Source organism: Theropithecus gelada, chromosome 6 (assembly GCF_003255815.1).
Source record: "Theropithecus gelada isolate Dixy chromosome 6, Tgel_1.0, whole genome shotgun sequence".
NCBI lineage: Eukaryota > Metazoa > Chordata > Mammalia > Primates > Cercopithecidae > Theropithecus > Theropithecus gelada.
In genome coordinates, this window is record NC_037673.1 from 722064 (window position 1) to 741251 (window position 19188).

General features: G+C 60.5%; 1 protein-coding gene across 1 annotated transcript in view; it reads right to left on the reverse strand.

Moving 5' to 3' along the window:
• SLC12A7 (solute carrier family 12 member 7) overlaps nucleotides 1-19188 on the reverse strand; it is a 57147-nt gene that overhangs the window by 23614 nt on the left and 14345 nt on the right. The window contains exons 2-12 of the mRNA XM_025388747.1: nucleotides 14893-14987; nucleotides 14281-14403; nucleotides 9805-9951; nucleotides 9200-9254; nucleotides 7593-7723; nucleotides 6014-6255; nucleotides 4595-4806; nucleotides 3730-3897; nucleotides 1645-1743; nucleotides 962-1019; nucleotides 117-291 (exon numbers count right to left, since the gene is read on the reverse strand). Coding sequence (XP_025244532.1) covers nucleotides 117-291; nucleotides 962-1019; nucleotides 1645-1743; nucleotides 3730-3897; nucleotides 4595-4806; nucleotides 6014-6255; nucleotides 7593-7723; nucleotides 9200-9254; nucleotides 9805-9951; nucleotides 14281-14403; nucleotides 14893-14987 — 1505 coding nt within the window. The remainder of the gene's footprint in view (nucleotides 1-116; nucleotides 292-961; nucleotides 1020-1644; nucleotides 1744-3729; nucleotides 3898-4594; nucleotides 4807-6013; nucleotides 6256-7592; nucleotides 7724-9199; nucleotides 9255-9804; nucleotides 9952-14280; nucleotides 14404-14892; nucleotides 14988-19188) is intronic.

Here is a 19188-nt window from a genome sequence, read left to right on the forward strand (position 1 = left end):
CCACGTGGTCCAAGCTGCAGGCATGTGCCCCACACACAGCACTGTGAGGATCCCGCAGGGGAACAGAGCCCGACCCTGACCTTCCAGGGTCCCCTCCCCGAGGACGCAGGGCTCACCCGCAGGAAGGGGATGATGCCATCACGGGCAATGGCCTGCAGCAGGCGCGGTGCCCCCGTGAGGCTCTGCAGGCCGGCACCGCAGGTGGAGAAGAAGGAGCCGATGACGATGACCCAGGGGGAGGGCCAGGCCAGCATGCCGATGACCAGGTTCCCCTGCAAGGCCTCCCCGAACCTGCGGGTGGGCGGTTTTCAGAAATGTGCCTAAATCAGACAAAACGTCTTCTCCCACCGAGGGGCCCGGTGTGGTGGGAGCGGCTCCTTGGAAAGCTGAGGCCTGGCCTCCAGTCCCCGTTGGCTGAAACCTCCACCAGGCTCTGCCCGGCATGGCCGGAATGCTCTGCAGGGTCTTCAGCGGGGGAGCGGGTCCTGCTCACCTCAGGGTCGCTCTTGGGAGCAGGGAAGACCCAGCCTGGCATCAGCTTCAGTCAGGGACCACCCAGGATCCCCAGGGCCTTGGGGCTGCCAGACAGGCACGTCCCATGAGGATGCAGGTCAGCGACGACCTGCCTGGGACCCCACTACTTCTCCACTTGGCAGCAGGGCTGGGGGGTCTCCCAGGGCCAAGTCTCACCCATCCACACCCCTGTGGCCTCCCCAGGAAGGGCCTGTGCCCCCAGCTGCATCAGGGCTTGGAGGCGGCTCTGAACGGTTCCCCAGGCTCTAGGCTTCAGTGGAAGAGACACACGTCAGACCAAGGGGATCCCAACCCTGGGACCGGGACAGCTTCAGCTCTGCACACGGACATGAAGTCCTAGGGCGATGTAATTTCAAAGTCAAACTCGTCCTCAGGAAAACCCATGAAGACGACAGGCTTTGCACGAAAACTGCAGATGGAAACGTACTTATCTCGTAAGACCACACCTTCGATGCAGGCCCCAAACAGCACAATGCAGGAGAGATCTACAGCTCTCGTCAAGGAAAGGCAGGTCTGCGGGTGCAGTGTCCTCAGGTACGGGGGGTGGGGTAGGAGGGGGGACGCGCTGGCCCCAGGCTCCAGTTGGGCAGGGACCATTCTACACCCCGTCCCATCCTGGGCACGTCCTGTCCCCCGTGTCCTCAGCGCATCCTCCCGGGGCTCTGTCCAGCATCACAGAACAGGGCCCTGGGGTGGTGGAGACACACCTGGCCTGGTGCTTGACTGCCAGGGATCGGCAGGGGACCTCGCTGAGGGGACGATGCTTGGCTGGAAAGAGGCAGCCTTGGGATTGAGAAGCCAGAGGCCCCACGGGCCCAGCCTGCCGGTGGCACACACCACACACAGCTGCGCGTCACTGTCCACAGGCAGCAGGGTGACTGCTTCTGTTTTATCTACGATCGCATCACACAGTGGCGAAGAAGCCGGGGTCCTGACAGCAGCCCCAGCCCCGTCTCCCAGGGAGGATGACGTGGTCAGAGCCCGGCCTAACCCGGGAAGTCACACGCCAGTGGCCGAGGGCGCAGCGCTGAGCCGGGGAGGGCATGGGGGTCTCCCCCCAGGCAGAGGCTGGAACCCGCACCTCCCTCGTCTGCACCCCTCCAAGGATACAGATGAAAGACGTGGTCACTATGGCCAGGATGGTCCCCGTGGGGATGGACTTCTGCGCATCCTTGAGGTCCCCGGACCGGTTTGAACCCGCCATGATACCTACGAACATGGAAAATGCTGCCAAGACCCATCTGAGGAGTCAGTGCCATGTGATGGCGGCCCCTGCCCAGAGAGCCGGAAAGGTGGTCTCTGGGGAGATCCCGAGGGTGAGCTGCTCCCGAGGCTGCAGTCCAAGCTCCACCAGCCCACACTGCAGGACCACGGCTGGGGGGACGCAGGCCCAGGCACGTTTACCTCTCCCCTGGACCCGAGGACAAGGCCTGACCTCAACACTGATCCCCACACCCCCCACACCCAGGGCTCCTCTGGAGCCTGCGTTAATCCCACGACCAAGGGCCAGCCCAGGGACGCTGCTGAGCAATGGCTCACAGGCCCCCCAGGACCTAACGACTTTCGGAATGAGACCCTAGAACAACTCAGACCCCAGCCAGCCAGGCGGGCAGATGCTGTGACCCCTCCTGCTGCAGTGCCACGTGGGCACCACCTTCCTCTAGGGAGCCACGGCCGTGGGCATTTCCACACAATCGGCTCCCACAGAGCTCCGGGAAGCCGGGTCGGTGGCGGCCACTTGACGCCTGGCTCAGTCCCATCCAAGGCACAGCCTGAAGCGCCCGTGCTCAGGGTGGCCTGGGAGGCGGCAGAGCACACAATCCGGTGCCGTGGACTGAAGAGACACCTGGAGCCACGCAGAGGCTCTGCCCCACGCCCTCCACACAGAGGCTCTGCCCCACGCCCTCCACCCACGGCGCTGGGAGCAGACGGACGGGGTAGGCTGGAGCGGAAGCACACGGAGAGGACCCCGGGCTGATCACCCCCTCCACGGTGAGACGGGCCCACCTTCAGGGGCGGCGAGGTAAACACGAGACGCCAGCACTGGGCCAGGCCCTGCGGCTGACCCTGGGCTCCAGGGCTTTGAGATGTGCTGAGATAAAGTCCAGGAGCAGACGCGGGAGGGACCGGAAGGGCAGCCCAGGCCACACAAGCAGCCAGCGCCAGTCAGGGGCATCCCAACAGGAAGGCCGAGTGGAGACAGCCGGGGGCGTGTGCGTGTGACGGGGGGAGCACGGGGCCCGGCCCCACCCCTTGGGGAACAACAAGGGCCCCACCCCCGGTTGGAACAAGGCCCACTGTTTGAGGAGGACACACAGGGCCGAGGTCCCCGGCCTCTGAGCTCACACGAGGCCACTCCTAGGCGTCTGCTAATATTGCGCCATGTACTCTCAGCAACCCTACAACAGCCTCTCCTGACACAGGCCTGCCCGGGAGAGCGGCAGACAGGCGTCTTACGAATCCATCAGGACACAGAGCGGAGACCTCAGCCGCTTCCCCTGAACCAAACAGGCAAGATAAGCAGGGGCAGGAAGAAACACACTAGAGACAGAGAAAGAGACACAGAGAGAGAGAGACAGAGAGAGACACAGAGAGAGAGAGAGAAAGAGAGAGACAGAGAGAGATGGGGGAGGGAGAGGGAGACACAGAGACAGAGAGAGAGGGAGGGAGGGACAGAGAGACACAGAGACAGGCAGACAGAGAGAGAGAGGGAAAGGGGGAGGAGGAGGAGGAGAGAGAGAGAGACAGGAGGGCAGAATGACAGAGACAGAGAGATGGACAGAGAGACAGAAGAAGGGAAAGATGGAGAGAGGCCGGGCGCGGTGACTCAAGATGCCTGTAATCCCAGCACTTTGGGAGGAGTAGGATGGCTTGAGCTCAGGAGTTTGAGACTAGCCTGAGCAATGTGGGGAGACCCCCCTCTACAAAAAATACAGACATTTGCTGAACGTGGTGTCGTGTGCCTGGGGTCCCAGCTGCTCCCCCTCTACAAAAAATACAGACATTAGCCGGGTGTGGTGCCGTGTGCCTGGGGTCCTGGCTGCTTGGGAGACTCAGGTGGGAGGAATGTTTGTGTCTAGGAGGTCGAGGCTGCAGAGAGCCATGATCACGACACTGCCCTCCAGCCTGAGTGACAGAGCGAAAAAGAGAGGGAGAGAAAGAAAGAGAAGGAGACGGCTGGAGCGGCGGGCTCACCGGTCACGGAGGGGAAGTAGATGCCAACCAGGAGGGTAAAGGAGGCCGCGATGTCGGTGAGCACGTAGGGCAGCGTGCTGGCGCGGCTCTCCTCTGCCACAGGCACCGAGGGCACACCTTTCTTCTCCACAAACGCCCCCGCGTGCGCGTACGTACTCCACAGGTTCTCTGCCGGACAAGGAAGATCCCATGGGTTTCTGGCACCTTCCGTCCAGCGCCCACACCACGGGGCAGGCCGCTCCCTGGCAGGTCCCACTGGTGGCCAGAGGGGAAGGGTCACAGCTTGTGCGCTGCAAGCAGGCTCCAATTCAAACAAGTTTTTTGAGACGGTACCTCTGGGAAAGCTACCTGTCTGCGTCTACGGAAGGAAGGTCAGCACTAAAGAGAAGCCTCAGTGCGGAACAACATACTCCTGGGAAGCCCAGGCCTCCCGTCTCGGGTTCTGGAGCAGGTCTCGTGTCCCCTGCCAGGGGTCCTTTCCCTCAAGCCCCTGGGGCGGGTCCAGGGCAGCCTCTCCTCAGGGAAGGACGCACAGAGGGGGTGTCACCGCCCAGCCACCGCTCCCTCACTAACACAGCAAGTTCCCCACACACACTGCCAGGTGGTCGTGGACATAAATCCATGGCTTTAAGACCAGCTTGCTGACCACGACAGAGGCCGTCTCCCCACCACACTATGTTTGGCTTCTGTGGCTCTGCCAGGGGTGTGCACAGGGACCCCCAGGCTCGTCAGCAGCAGCTGGGGAGGGGCTCGGCCAGGCAGGAGGAACTGGGGCCCTGAGAGTGACTCTACGGTGACAGCGTCCACCGGGGCCAGCGCCGGCCGCCACCACCCCCAGCCCCTGCTGCAGCCCTGCGGGCCTCACCCAGGAAGACGCCGCTGGCCGCGCCCGGGATGCCCTGGATTTCGGTGACGTTGTTCTGGATGAAGTACTCGTCACACGTGGCGCTGGGCTGGGAGCCGTTGCAGAAGAGGCCCCAGAGTGCAGAGGCGGCTGAGTTGTTGTCGGTGACGTAGGCCTTGACGCAGGCATCAAAGCTGCGCCGAGACAGCGTGCGGTTCCCCAGGAGGCAGACCCTAGGGCGGGACAGGGAGGCACGGCCGTGTGCTGCTGCCGAAGTGGCTTTTACTGCCCCACCCGGCTCCTCCAATGGGCACCCATGGTGTCACCCGCGAGTGGCTCCTGGCACCCTGCACCTCCCAAGACAGGAAGGCCACAGATCACGCCGGGAACTGGGCCCGAGCCAGGCTGCAGCAGGAACGCAAGGGTCACGGATCATGCCGGGGACCAGGGACCCGGGACCGGGCCAGGCTGCAACAGTAATGCTGTACCGTACAGCCGTCCCCTCATCCATGGTTCGGCCACCCATGGTCCAAACATGCTTAACTGAAGTGTTCTAGACATAAACAATTCACACGTTTTCCACTGCGCAGTGGAAACCAGTGAGGTGGAACCCCGCGAACCCCCCGTGCCGACACAGCCACGCTGTAGTCGCTCCTGCCTGAGGCCCTCGGCGGTGTCCTGGCCGGGTCGGCTGTCACAATCTCAGTGCCTGAGTCCAAGCCACCCTCCTGCCACGTCCCAACGGCCAAGAGCACAGGAGTGCCGCCTCTGGTGTGTAAACCAGGCCTGTGTGTAGAAAACAGTCTACACGAGGCCACAGCTTCAGGCATCAGCAAGGGGTCTCAGGACGGGCGCCCCAGGGAAGGGCAGAGCTGTGTTTCCCTAAAACAGGCTCGCAGGGTTGCGGCTGCTCTGCCTCCCTCTGTTTTGAGGCCTCTATGAGGCTATTCCTTCAGGGGCTCCCTCCACACGGAGACGGCAAAAACTTGGGAACCTCGAGGGGCTTGGCTGCTGGCCTTTTCTGGACCCGCTCCTGAGGGCTCTGGCGGCCACTCCCGTGTTCCAGGACGTGGGCCGCCTCCCAGCTTCTCCTCCAAGAGGACAAGAAAAGAGACTCTCCAAGCACCTCTGGGAGGGAGAAGGAGCCCACGACCCTCGGTGCCACCTGACCGTGCTCAGGCCGCCGGCCACCCCTGAAACCTACCACTGAGGAGGGTCTTCACGCTCAGACCCGGCCACGAGGATGCCTTGGCCCGCCTCACGGCTGGGTTTCCCATAATCCTCAGAACGAGCCCACAGGGGTTCCTGCCGTGGTCATACCCAGTCCCGCCCCTCACGGGGAGCTCAGTGTCAAGGATGACGGACCAGAGGCGGGCAGAGCCCATGGGACCTGGCCCCAGCCCCACACACCACCCATGGCTCAGAGGCCCCGAGACTCACGGGATGTCCGGGGGGTCGAAGGCAGACTTGATGACGCCGGCGTAGATGGCCAGGATGGACAGCACGACACAGGCCAGGAAGACCAGCGCCAGCTTGTTGACGTACTTGACGCCCACGAAGACCACCAGGGCCATGAGCACCAGCGTGCACGTGCCATACACACGCATGTTGTGCAGCATGGCGGCCGCCTCGCCACCCGCAGCCTCTGCCTGGAAGATGGCCGCACCCGGGGAGATGTATGTCTGCAGGGACAAGACGGGTTGGGAGGCCGTCCCCGGACAGAACTCCCCAGCGCCCCTCCCTCCTGCAAGTGCCACACAGGGGCCTCCTCCCAACAGGCGCTGGGGCCATCGGGAGGCATCCGTGCCGGACAGAGCCTGCGGGGGTCAGCGCACGGGCAATGGACGGCCAGGGGCTTGCACATTTCCCAGGAGCCACCCGGGCACCTGAGAGTAAAGCAACTTCAGGACCCGGGGCGGCCGCACGTCCACACTCAAAAGAAACACCTGCTAAGAGGAACGTGACAGCCCAAAGAGCTCGGCCCATCCCGGCCGGACATCCTGGACAAACACTGGGTCTGACCACGCCCTGGACAAACACTGGGTCTGACCACGCCGGCTGGGTGCAACCTCTGTTCTGCCCAAATTCAAGGGACGGAGATGCGAGACGGTGCTGCTCAGCTCCCTGAAGACCAGGACAGGACTGGGGTACAGTAGGCATGGAGGACACGGCACTCATCCCCACCAAAGGCAATCCGGGGAGTGTGGCAGCCATGGTGTCTTTGCAGCCATGGCACCCGGGGCAGGAAAGACCGAGGGGCATGGCCAGGGGACTCAGGGTGGGACAGAGGTGGATGCGACCCCACTGAAAGGTTTCAGAAACTTCTCGGCCATGTGGCTCTCTGCAGGAGCCCAGGAGGCCGGGAACCAGGTCTGGCAGCGGAGGGAGGGGCAGAAAGACTGGGGACGGGGGCTCAGGTGGGCGTCTCTGAAGCCCTGTGGGGACGGTGGGTTTCAGAAGCTCACAGGAAGGGTGGTGCTCAGCAGCCAGAGAGGGCGGTTCCTGTCCCCACGGGGACCAAGAAACTCAGGCCACAGCTCTTGGCTGTGCTCAGGTGATGTGGGGCGTGCTTTGAGCCTGTTTTGGGAAGGTGATGACATCACCTGGCCGTACACTGCTGGGCTCCGTAACCCTCGGCCAAGTGCCCAAATCAATCAGGCAGGGAAGGGGCTGGGATCCTGGCAAGAGGTTCTTCTAAGCCGAGTTCCAACCCTGCCCCTAAAACAGCTCAGACTGCAGGGCCGCACCCACGTGGGGCTCAGATCTACAGCCCAGACGTCTACCCAGCTCATGCCAGGCACCCCTCGCGGAGGGCGGCAATGGTGCTCACGGGGGACCCAGGTCGCTGCAGAGTGGACGCTGCCGACGGCTTCCGCCAGGGAGAGCCCAGGGGGCAGTCAGGGCAGTGGGGTCGGGATGGCTCCGTGTGCTGTGTGTGCCACAGAGCGGGTCAGGCAGGGCCCCTTGGCGTCCTGCCGCAGACTGTGGGGTGGGGAACGCTCCAAAGCAGCACGCTCACCAGAAGGATCTCGATGGTCCCCAGAATATACATGGCCCCTGCGAACGTCGTGCCCAGGTAGAAGCAGAGGCCGACGGCGCCTCCGAACTCGGGTCCCAGCGAACGCGATATCATGTAGTAGGAGCCGCCAGCTGTGGAGACACAGGCGGCGGCCGCGGGTCAGGGGCGCGCTTGGACGCAGACTTGAGGTGCGGTCTGCGCTGTCGCTCATGAGTGAAGGAGGGCCTGTCTCTGCGAAGGCAGCGTGTTCGCCCGCCGCAAAGCAGCACACGAAGATGTCCGGCTGCCACGGTAAACGCTCCCCTCCCGAGGCTCGGCACACATTCCGCACCAACCGTGCCCTCGTGGACATGAGGACCAGGTGAGGTCGGGGCAGGAGGCCCCAGCAGGTCCGGGAAAAAGGCCTGCGTACATCAATGGCAGCCCCAGCCCCCACTTCCACTACGTTTTGCTTATAAAAAAGGCAAAAGAGAAACCAGGATGTTCAGGAGTTCTCTGGTAGACTGTGAACCACGCATGCGATGGCTGACGGGAAAGCTGGGAGCGACCCCAGGGTTGCCTGGAGAACGCGGCTCTCCCTGCTCTGAGCAGTGCGTGTGGCATGAGGAAGGGGCCCTAACGGATGCAGTCATCGAGAAGCAGAGACTGGTCCCCTGGCTGCTGAGGGAGACCCCCGGTGAGGGCCCTCGTGCTCTCCTGCGGCCGGGGAAGTCCACTGAGCACCACGCAATGCCCCCGTGGGGGTGGGGGCCAGCTGCGTGAGGACCTGGTGCTGAACAAGCCCGGCTGTTAACACACGCAGGACACGTGCACTAGGGAGCAGACGTGGCATCATCTCAGTTCACTAGTTATTTCGTGTTGCAATTTATTACTAATTAACAATATCATGTCGGTTCACCAGTTATTACGTATTGCAATTAATTTATTACTAATTAACATCATCTCAGTTCACTAGCTATTTACGTAATTAATTACTAACAGTATCATCTCAGCTCACTAGTTATTACGTACTATAATTAACTTAATGCTAATTATCATCTCAGTTCACTAGTTATTACGTATTGTAATTAATTTATTGCTAATGAAGATCATCTCAGTTGACTAGTTGTTACGTATTGTAATTAATTTATTGCTAATGAACATCATCTCAGTTCACTAGTTATTATGTATTGTAATTAATTTGTTACTAATTAACATCTCAGTTCACTAGTTATTACGTATTGTAATTAATTTATTACTAATTAACAAGGTCAGGGCAGCGTTTTGTCTTCACCTTCCCTCGTGAGATACAGGTTCCAAGAACTCAGCCTATGGCACATGCCAGGCTACAGGCGTCACTGGAATCGCCCATGCCTCCCCCTCCCAAGCCCGCTGCCTTGTGGGCACTGCCTACCCTGGCAAGAGACGGTCACCATGCAGCAAAATGGGGAAGAAAACCAAACAGCCGTGACCTCACAGCTCAAACGCCAGAGGAGCCAGTGGAGAACACGCAGAAGGCCTGGCAGTGACCCCCAGGCAGCCCCTGGCCCTGCCTCGCGGAGCGACCTCCTCCCAGTTACCGTGCGGAAACACACAGACTCCTCTAACAGGACTCAGGCACCCCTTACCTGGCACCACGCCGTTGGTAGCAATCGCACTCATGGAAATGGCGGTCAGCATTGTCTGCAGAAAGACAGGCGGCCATCTGAGGAGAGCTTTCCAAGAGCCTGCCGGCATCGCAACACTCCCAAGGCACGGTCTATGGCCTGGCTCCCGCCGAAAGTCAGCCCCCAGCTCCAGGGCTCTCCATCTCAATGGAGTGGCTGGGAAACCAGGACCCGGAGGCTCCTGGGCACCAGGCATGCAGTGTCCTGGTTCCCACCCCTTTCCCTATGACAAGGACACCTGAAAGTACCCAAGGTCCTTCCAAACTGGAGGTGATGTCGTCAAAACACAGGGTGTCCCTTCCCTTGGAAGCCTCAGCCCCCTGAGGCCACCCCACAACACCCACCACCGGCCGAGATGCCTTTCCGCAGACATGGGTAAATGAGGTGCCAGCGCCAATCAACACGCCAGCGCTAACCCCGGCCAGTGCGGTGTCTCATCCCCGCAGCTGCCCCGGCTCTTGTGGAGGGGACGGCGCTGAACAACCTCTACATGGGTGTCTGGGGAGGGCCCTACTGTCTGGCTGCCCCCGCCTGAAGGCACGGCCACACTGGTCGGGGAGACTCACGCAGGTGCAGCACATGGCCACGATGAGGAAGGACTCCAGGACACCAGCCACCCCCACGATCCACGTCAGGCGCAGGAAGAGGATGACACCCAGGATGTTCTGCAGGCACGGCAGGTAGACGCCAATGAAGGTGCCCATGCGCGGAGCCTGCGACGGAACACAGCGTGTGCCGGGGGCTCGGACCCCACACCCGAAGGCAGCCCCCTCCCCAAGCTGCACTCAGGCCCTGGGCAGGCAAAGCGGCCGTGGGGGCAGGAAGGGGCAGAAGGGGACTGGAGGGGACAGGAGTCCGTCCCGGAACAGACGGAGGCTCAGAGAGAGGCCCAGGGTGGGACCCTGACCATCCCGGGGGCGGGGGCTTAGGGGAGGGGAGCAGAACCACATGGTTGGCAGAGAACCAAGATGCAGCTGCTCTGCTGTGCCTCCCCGACGGAGGGGAACCTGTTACACTGGAAAAGTTATGGGAAAAACTAGAGGGAGAACAGGAGGGCCCCCAGCTCCATTCCCTGGATGGCTCAGGGCCTCAGACCTGACACCCGGGGAGAGCCTGAGACTTCAGGAATGGAAGCAGAGCCGGCGGAGGGAAGAAATGGCTGCTGCCCATAAAGCTAAAAAAAATTAAATTTAATTTAAAAAAATAAAATCCACAGCTCAGCATTGGCCCAGGTCACCACAATATAACAGCAAAGGTTCAGATATCCACCCTGGGGCCACCCCGCCTGCCCCAGCATGGAGCAGGCAGCCCGCTTCAGACACCTGTGCCAGAGAGGGGGACACACCCCGTGGCCCTGAAGAAACCCACACGGGCAAGGACCAGCAGCACAGCCAGAAGCAGGTCAGTGCCTGCGAGGCAGCCCCCGAGCCCCGCTCAGGACCGGCCAGGCTGGGGCAGAAGTTTCAGCTCTGTCCCCATTGCCTGCTCAGCCCCACTCCCGCCATGAGCAGGGGCACATGGCTCGGACCTGGAGGACGGCTGGCCCCAGCACAAGGTGATGTTTTAACAGGAAAACATCTCAAGGTCAATGTAGAAAATGGGGAAGGTTTTCTTTGAAGACATTTCCTGTGAACAACGGCCACAGTGCAGATCAGAACAGGCTCCGTGAGGAGGCTGAGGAGGGGGTTCGATCCTGGGGTTCACACAGCCCAGGCCTGGGGATGGGGCCGGCTGCCGGATGGGAACGGGGGACCAAGTGATGGACAGCTCCCAGGGAGAGCACGTTTAGCACCACACCACAAAAGCAAACAGGGAACAGGGGACCAAGTGATGGACAGCTCCCAGGGAGAGCACGTTTAGCACCACACCACAAAAGCAAACAGGGTGGCTTCCGGGGTCATTGTGCCGGAACGCCTCCCACAGACAGGCCGAGTACGGGGCTCGGCAGAGATCTAGGGCTCCAATGACTTTAGGACCCTGGAGAAAATAATTTAAGAGAGCAGCCGGGAGCATGGGAAGCTCTGGCTCTGAGAGCCTGGGGGATGCACTTGGTTCCCTGAGCCCTAGGTGGGGAGCAACAGGGGAGCAACTTGCTTGTGACAGGGGCCCTGGAGAGGAGAGGGTGACGGGGCCGGGGGCCGCTGCTGGGCCCTCCAAATCTGAGTACGCCTTGTTCTTGGTGCAAACGACAGACGTGGTGGGAGATGGAGGAGAACCGGCTTTGGGACATTTTCATGGGATAAAACTGAGAACCCAGGGCAGGGGTGACAGCAAGGCTCCGGGGACAATTGTTGCTGTGACTTCACAGTAAGGCTTCAGCTAACGCAGGAGCCGACAGGCAGAGCTCCAGGCAGAGACGCCGTCCACACAGGGGACCCTGCCCTCCAGGCTCAGCCTCAGATCCCACGACCCCGTGACAGGCGAGTCAGAAGCTGATTCTCTGCCAAAGGCGGGGGATCCCGACTCCTCACAAAAGGGCATGGCTGGCCTTAGCCTCTCGGTTTGTGCCTAAAAGGCAACTTACAAGGCCCAACCCGACCCAATTTCAGGCGCGGGAGGCTGGAGATGCCTGGCCCTTTTAATGGGAGCAGGTCTGCTGGGGATGAGCCTCTGAGCCTGGCCAAAGAGGACAAGGGGCGGCCCCTGCCCTTCCACCCCAAGGGCCGAGGCACAGTCCCCAAAGGGAGCTGAAGGATTCACTGCCAACTGAAACCTGCCATCGTCACACAACAGGCCTGCTGGGGTCACAGGCCCTGGTCCCTCCCCGACTGAAACGCAGGCTGCACCAGCCTCGAGCACCTGCATGTTGACCCCGAGGGACAGAGGCCTGAGAGCCACCGGCCTGGGGGTAGGGTTGCCAGGGAGGGCCGGGGAGAGCCCTCCAGGTGGGAACCTCCTGGACCCTGGCCCACAGTGTGCCGTCAACAAACGCACCTGCCAGGACGTTTCCCTCATGTCTCAGTACCAAGTAGGGTGAGAGAAGCTGGAGAGAAGCTGGGGTGTGCTCTCTATGGCACCTCATGGCAGGCTGGGCTCCACCAGGCAGAGGGGTTGGAGCTGGGTGGCCAGGTCAGTGGTGCCTGAGCCCAGCTGAGCTGAAACTGAAGCCGGTTCCCGGAGCACTCGGACCAGGCCCGTGGGAAGGCACCTGCTCCCTGGAGAAGGCCAACATCTCCCTAGACACAAACTCCAGCACGCAGGCGGACAGACAGGGAAGGCCTGTCCGTCCGGAGTTTTGGTGCCAGGGCACCAGCCTGAGCCCATGAGGCCTCACGGTAGCGCCCAGCCTGCATGAGACCCCAGAGAGGTGCTGAGTGCTGAGCCCGGCATGGCAACACCCAATTCTGCAGCGTCCACGTGCAGCAGTGATGGCCCCACCCCAAGGGTTGGCCAAGCTATGGACAGGCGGGGCGGCCACAGGCTCCCCCAGCCGGGAAGGGCCCAGTAGGGGAACCACAAAGAGGTCCAGAGATGCAGCTTCCGAAGAGGCCGCTGCCCTGTCCTGGGACAACAGCCAGGGCTGAGGGCCCTCGTCAGGCCAGGCCCCACCCCGAGGTGGCCACACGGTCACGTCCCTCACTTGTCTCTGGTTACTTCAACCCCAGGGTGACGCTTCTCAAAAACAAAACCAAGTGTCTTCAGGTATCCTGGAAATGCAGTATTAATTCCACTGTGTTTACAGTAAAAGGAAGGAAAGAGAAATCTTCAGGAGCCTGACTTCCCCATCGCTGTGTGGGACCCAGGTCAGCTGAACACTGGACGCTGGCAGGAGGCGCTCAGGGCTGGCGCCGACGCAAAGCACAGAGCCCAGGCTAGGCAGATGCAGGGGAGGGCAGGGGGCCAGCCGAGGGATGCCCCACTTGGTGGAGGTCAGAGCAGGGGGGCCACCCTCCCTGGACCTGGTGGGCACCCGGTTCAGCACCTCCTTCCTTCCTGCTCACTGGCCCCTACCTGGTGCCACAAAACCCTCCCTCCTGAGAAGACAGGGGTCTCCTGAGAGTATTTCTAGAGTTAGAAAGTTAGGGAAAATAATAGGGGAATTTAAAAGTCATCCTAAAAAACCAATGCATGCCCTTAGCTGTCTGCCGAAGGAGCGGGGCACAGGCTCAGGGCTGACTCGGGAAATGACAATTTTGTGTCAAGACTGGGGGAGGACGTCGCCTGGCTTCACAGCGGAGCCTGCGCCGCACAGTTTCCTTCGGTGGATTTTTTGTTTGTTTTCTGTATCTTATGATTCTAAAGCAATGCACACGTATTTGGAAGATTTTAACAGCAGAGGGAGTTGAGAAGAAACTGAGCCACCTGTCGCACCCCCACAGCGAGGACAGCGTTTGTTTCATCCGCCCATGAGACTTTTCCCAACATGGGTCCAGGGTCTCTCTCGCCTGTGAGCGTCACTTCAGGGCATCAGGCCTCAGGGTGGTTCTCAGGCAACCCGTCTGCGCAGGGGACGGCAGAACCCTCCCGAGGACGCTCAAGGGGTTTTCACACCTCGTCGCCCACAGAAACCACCCAGGGGAAAACGTTCTACGGAATCCCCACTGCACCCCCCTCGTTTCCTAGGACGGATTCCTGGAAACAAATCCTCAAGGAATAAAACTGCAGGGAAAACGCTACCAGGCTAAGTGTCCTGGACAGGAAACGAAAAGGAGGGTGGCCCCCCGGGAGCTTGGAGGCCACAGCACCCTCTGAAAGGGGCCACGTCCCGGCCTCTCGGAACCATTCAGACTTCTCTCCACAGCAGGGGACAGGGCCACTCCCGCAGAACGAACAAAACAGCCCAAGCTCGTTTCTCGACAGGGAACCCGGCCGCCCAGCTGTGTGGGGGATGTCATGCTTCCCGGACAGTGGAGAGGGAAGAGGGCTGGACCGGAGCTGCAGGGCAGGCACCATCGAGTCCTCCCAGGAACAAAGGGCTGGATGTGGCCACGACACTATTGCTTAGGGCAACTCTTCTGAGAAGCAACTGCTTTGCCGGCGTGATCTGACCTACCAGGACACACGGGGTGGGGACTGGCCGGGCATGGGCAGGGCAGCAGTACCTTGGCCTCGCGCCGCCGGCTCTCCTCGTCCTCCTCATGCTCCACCACGCCCTGGCTCAGGTTGGTGTAGTTGGCCAGCTTGTTGAGCAGTGAGGACACCATGGGGTTGCTGTCCATCTCCTCCTGTGTGGCGTGGACATGGGTCACAGGCGGCCCTCACCTCGCCGCAGGCCCCCAGGCTGCCTCCCCATGTTCAGGTTGTGGAGCTCAGGCTCTTGCCCGGTCCTGCACCCCTGGGTCTGAAGCCAGCCAGAGAGGCCTGGACACCTGTGCGGAGGTCTGAGTCCGAGGCCGGGGCTCCAGGCCTCACTCAGTGGGACCACCCACCCATGGCAGGGACTCCGGGATGGCCAGCACTCAGCAGCTCTGAGGGGTTCCCGTGGGGCTGGAACACCCTCGATCCAGGAAGGACCCCAGAAGGCGCCCGTCGAGGACCACATCCCAGCTCAGGTGTGGGACTGGGTCCCCTCCATGGCCTTCGGGACAGGGAGGCCCCAGTTCCTTCCACGTGGTGTCCAGTCCTGTGGGAGGCCCTGGCCTGGGGGCCCCCAGGGGCTCCTTAACTTTTCCACACCAAAGCAACGGCCCTGGCACCTTCTTCTAATAGGTTACCTCGAAAAGTGCCATGTTCTTCCCTTCAAAGAAACTCTCCTGTTCCGCCTCAACATTGTTGAGGAATGGGCTGTTTTCTCTTGGATTTCCATCTCCTGGTGAGGGAAAAACAGTTCAGAGTCAGCATAGAAGGAACTAAAAGCAGGCACAGAAGGCCAACCGCAGATCCTGCACGGAGGGCCCTGGTCCCCACCAGCTGTCACCTCCAAGCCGTGGCTAAGGGTGACACTACCCCTTCCTTCCACATATCTGTGTTCCAAAGAAAGGGGCATTTCCCAGGGTGCACGCTAGTCCCAGGACACACGCTAGCCCCAGGGCACATGCTAGTCCCCGGGCACACACTAGCCCCAATGCACACGCTAGCCCCAGGGTACATACTAGTCCCAGGACACACGCTAGCCCCAGGACACATGCTAGCCCTAATGTACACACTAGCCCCGGGGCACACGCTAGCCCCGGGACACACGTTAGCCCCAATGCACACGCTAGCCCCAGGGCACATGCTAGTCCCAGGGCACACGCTAGCCCCAGGACACACGCTAGCCCCAGGAAACACGCTAGTCCCAGGACACACGCTAGCCCCAGGGCACACATTAGCCCCCGACACACGCTAGCCCCAGGACACACGCTAGCCCCAGGGCACACGCTAGCCCCAGGGCACACACTAGCCCCCACACACATTATCATTTAAGACAAAGCCCCTGAAAGCCTCAGCAAGTGAGCTGTTTAGCCCAGGGCAAGGGCGCCTCCCTCTGGCATTGAAAATCTCTCAATCAGCCAAATGTGGGCAAAATTCTCACTTTCAAAAGTCAAGGCTGCACCTCCTTGCCTTGCTACTCAATCCGCCGTTTCTGAGGGACACAGAGGATTTCCCACTGTCCCTGCCAAGGACGCCACCCACGGGCTCTCCAGGCAAATGAGCCCCCAACTCCTGCATCTTTCAAGAAGGCTGGGCCGGTGACCCCTCCGGGGGCTGGGCCCAGGGCTTGGAACCAGGGGGTAGATCCTAGCAGCTGCTCGAGGGCACGAGCAAGGGGGCTGGGGCGGAGGAGGACTTGAGGCTCCCTGGCGAGTTGAGGCCCAATGGCCCATGTGACGGTGTTAGGAGGCAGGGTCTGTAGGAGGTGGGGTCTGTAGGAGGTGGTGAGGCATGGAAAGGATGAAAGTCCCTACACCCAGCCCTCAGCAGTAGAACCCTTTCACCCTCCCACCCTCCACGCGAGGACACAGCAGGGAACCTAGGGCCCTCACCAGACCCCAAACTTGCCCAGGCCTTGGTCTGAGACTTTCAGCCTCTAGAACTCTGAGAAGTTTCTGTCTTTATGAATCACCTGCCCTTCAGGAATCATCAGGGAATCAGGGACTGTCACAGCAGCACAAGGACCTCAGTACAGCCGCTGCACAGACCACAGCCTGCCCATCATCAGGGACTGTCACAGCAGCACAAGGCCCTTGACACAGGCCACTGCAAAGACCACAGCCTGTCCATCATCAAGGACTGTCACAGCAGCACAAGGAACTCAGCACAAGCCACTGCAGAGACCACAGCCTGCCCAGGACCCCCGAGCCAGCAGCCCATGACCAGGAGAACAGGGTCTGCAAATGCACATGCCCCAGCCAGGCACGGTGAGGAGCTGAAGGGCATCAAACCCACACCCACCCGTGCACCCCAGGGCCCTCTGCCCCATGAGCTGCACACCAGCCCCCCAGACTGGGAACGACCAGGCTGGGACCCTTCCTAGGGGTGCTCAGCCCATCCTTGACCAGCCACCCTAGCCCTGCACAGAACTGTGTGGGACGCTGAGGATCCAGAAGAAACGGCCAAGGTAGGATGCGAGGTGGCCGGAGGAGGGCAGGCCAGGAGCTCATCACTGCAGCAAACAACACTAGGGGGAGGGTGGGCATTTTCTATGGTACATTTCAGATGTGCCAGAGCCCACTGGCGGCCACTCTGGCTGGCTGACAGGCACCAGCTGCAGGAGTGGTGGGTTCTGGCCATGCCAACAAAGAGGGCATCGCCGTCCCGGGGCAGGCGGGCAGCACATGCTCCCAGTACGGTGCCCACAGCGGAAAGCACAGCCCTCAGGGTATAAGGTCCTTGGTGCGACCATGAGCGACTGCAGACGCCCAGACCGCGGGACACACCACAGAGAGGCCAGCACCACAGAACAGCAGCCCCACCCCTCAAAAACATCAGGGAGACAACACAGAGGAAGCTCCAGATGACAGAGACGGCCAAGTGCACGCACGACCTCAGACTTTCTTTTTCTAGAGACCGTGTTTGGGCCAGTTGGTGAGATCCGAAAAAGATATCTCGTGTGTGATCATTAACTCCCTGCTTCCGGGGACTGCACTGCAGAGATTCCGAAAGAAACGTGCTTGCCTTTAGGAGACACACCTGTGAGGGGGACACCACTCAGCTGCTTCTTCCCAACCGTTCAGAAACAACGTGAGGGTGAAAGATGGAGACCCAGGGCGGGGCGGGGAGCAGGAGGGACACGGCCGACACGGCAGGAGGTTGGTATTTGGGCAACGAAGGCCAAGGCCGGGTGGGTGTTCTCCACACTGGTCTTGCAACCTTTCTGAAATCTGAAGTTCCATGAAAATCAGGTCAAAATAAAAATTACAAATACATTCAACTAAGAAAATACGTCTAAATGTCTTTCCCAAGGATTATAGGTGTCTTTCCAAGATGAGCCCTATCCAGGGCCCTTCCCCACTCCTCTCCCATGTTTTCAGTGGATTCCTGCTCAGGCCCTTTGTCTGGACATAACGGCCGACTGTTTACACAGAGATCAGTGGTGACTGGTGAGTCTTTCGGGAGTCAATGGAAGATGAAGGACCAGGAGCCTGGTACAGCTGTTCTTGGAGGGAGGGAGGGACGGAGGAAAGGAGAGAGGGACGTAGGAAAGGAGTGAGGGAGGGAGGGAGGAAAGGAGTGAGGGAGGGAGGGACCCGAGCGTTTCAGGTTCTCCCTCCCACGCAGCCAACCCCACAGACAACCTTGGACAAAGTCACAGCTGCTTGGGTTCAAGTTTCTCTTCCCCGCAGGAAGGGTGCGCGGCTCTGGAGGCTGAGCCTGCCTGCCCTTCTCCACCAGGAGGGCAGCTTGGGGCTCCACTGCTTGGCCCACATCCCTTCTGGAAAGCACGGGTTGACTGGTGGTGGGGGTCTGAGCATGGAACTACGTTTGCGTTCAGCAAGCAACCACTGTTTATCTGAACTTCTGCGAACCGCGCAAGTAGGAAAAATGTGTACACAGCAAGCACGTTCACTCAAACCAAGGAGACCAACATCCTTCCCGTCACCTCCAACACTCCCAGCAGCAACAACCACTGCTCACCGCGGTGTCTCCTCTGCACAGCCTGCTTGGGAAGATGGCAACACCTATCGGGCCCCAAGGACACCCCAAAAAACACACACGCAAGCCTCCTACAGGCAATCTATGCAGCTGGAAAAAAGCACTAGCAACAACTTGTTCAAATTGGATGAATATCGAGCAATTCATTAAACTTAGAAAACATAACCATGTAACCGCCACAGGGTCACACCTGGGATCCGTGTGTCCGACTGTGCATCAGCGGCCTCACGACAAAGCCCCACGCGTGGGGACAACGAGGCGTGAGTCTGTCCTTTCACTGCTTACTAAAGTAACACAGACGATGAGTCCAGAACACAAAGACGCACAGAAAAGGGGGATGGAGCACGCCAGCGGGGTATGGCTGGTCCTCCCACGTAGGGACTGCACTGAACACATGAGCGTGTTCTACCAGCCACCAGCACGTTCTTGTTACCAAAAGCAGCCTCAGACCATGACTACAACCTTCGAGCCTTTGAAGAGAACGCGTCTCCCCTCGCTTCTTAAGAGTGTCACTTGGTCTCTGTGAAGGCCACGGCAAGTGTGCTCTCAGCAGGACGGACGTGCCCACTCGGGAGACGCACAAACATTTCCACCCGGTTAAAACAGCCAGGCCAGACCCGAACCAAGAGTGCGGCCCAGGGACGTCATGGCCTCAAACGCCACCCCAGTCAAGAGACTTTGTTAAAAATCCAATGCCCCCTCTAACCCTCTGCACGCCCAGCCCCACCTCTAACCCTCTGCACGCCCAGTCCCCTCTAACCTTCTGCACGCCCAGCCCCCTCTAACCCTCTGCACGCCCAGCCCCCTCTAACCCTCTGCACGCCCAGGCCCACCTCTAACCCTCTGCACACCCAGCCCCACCTCTAACCCTCTGCATGCCCAGCCCCACCTCTAAACCTCTGCACGCCCAGCCCCCTCTAACCCTCTGCACGCCC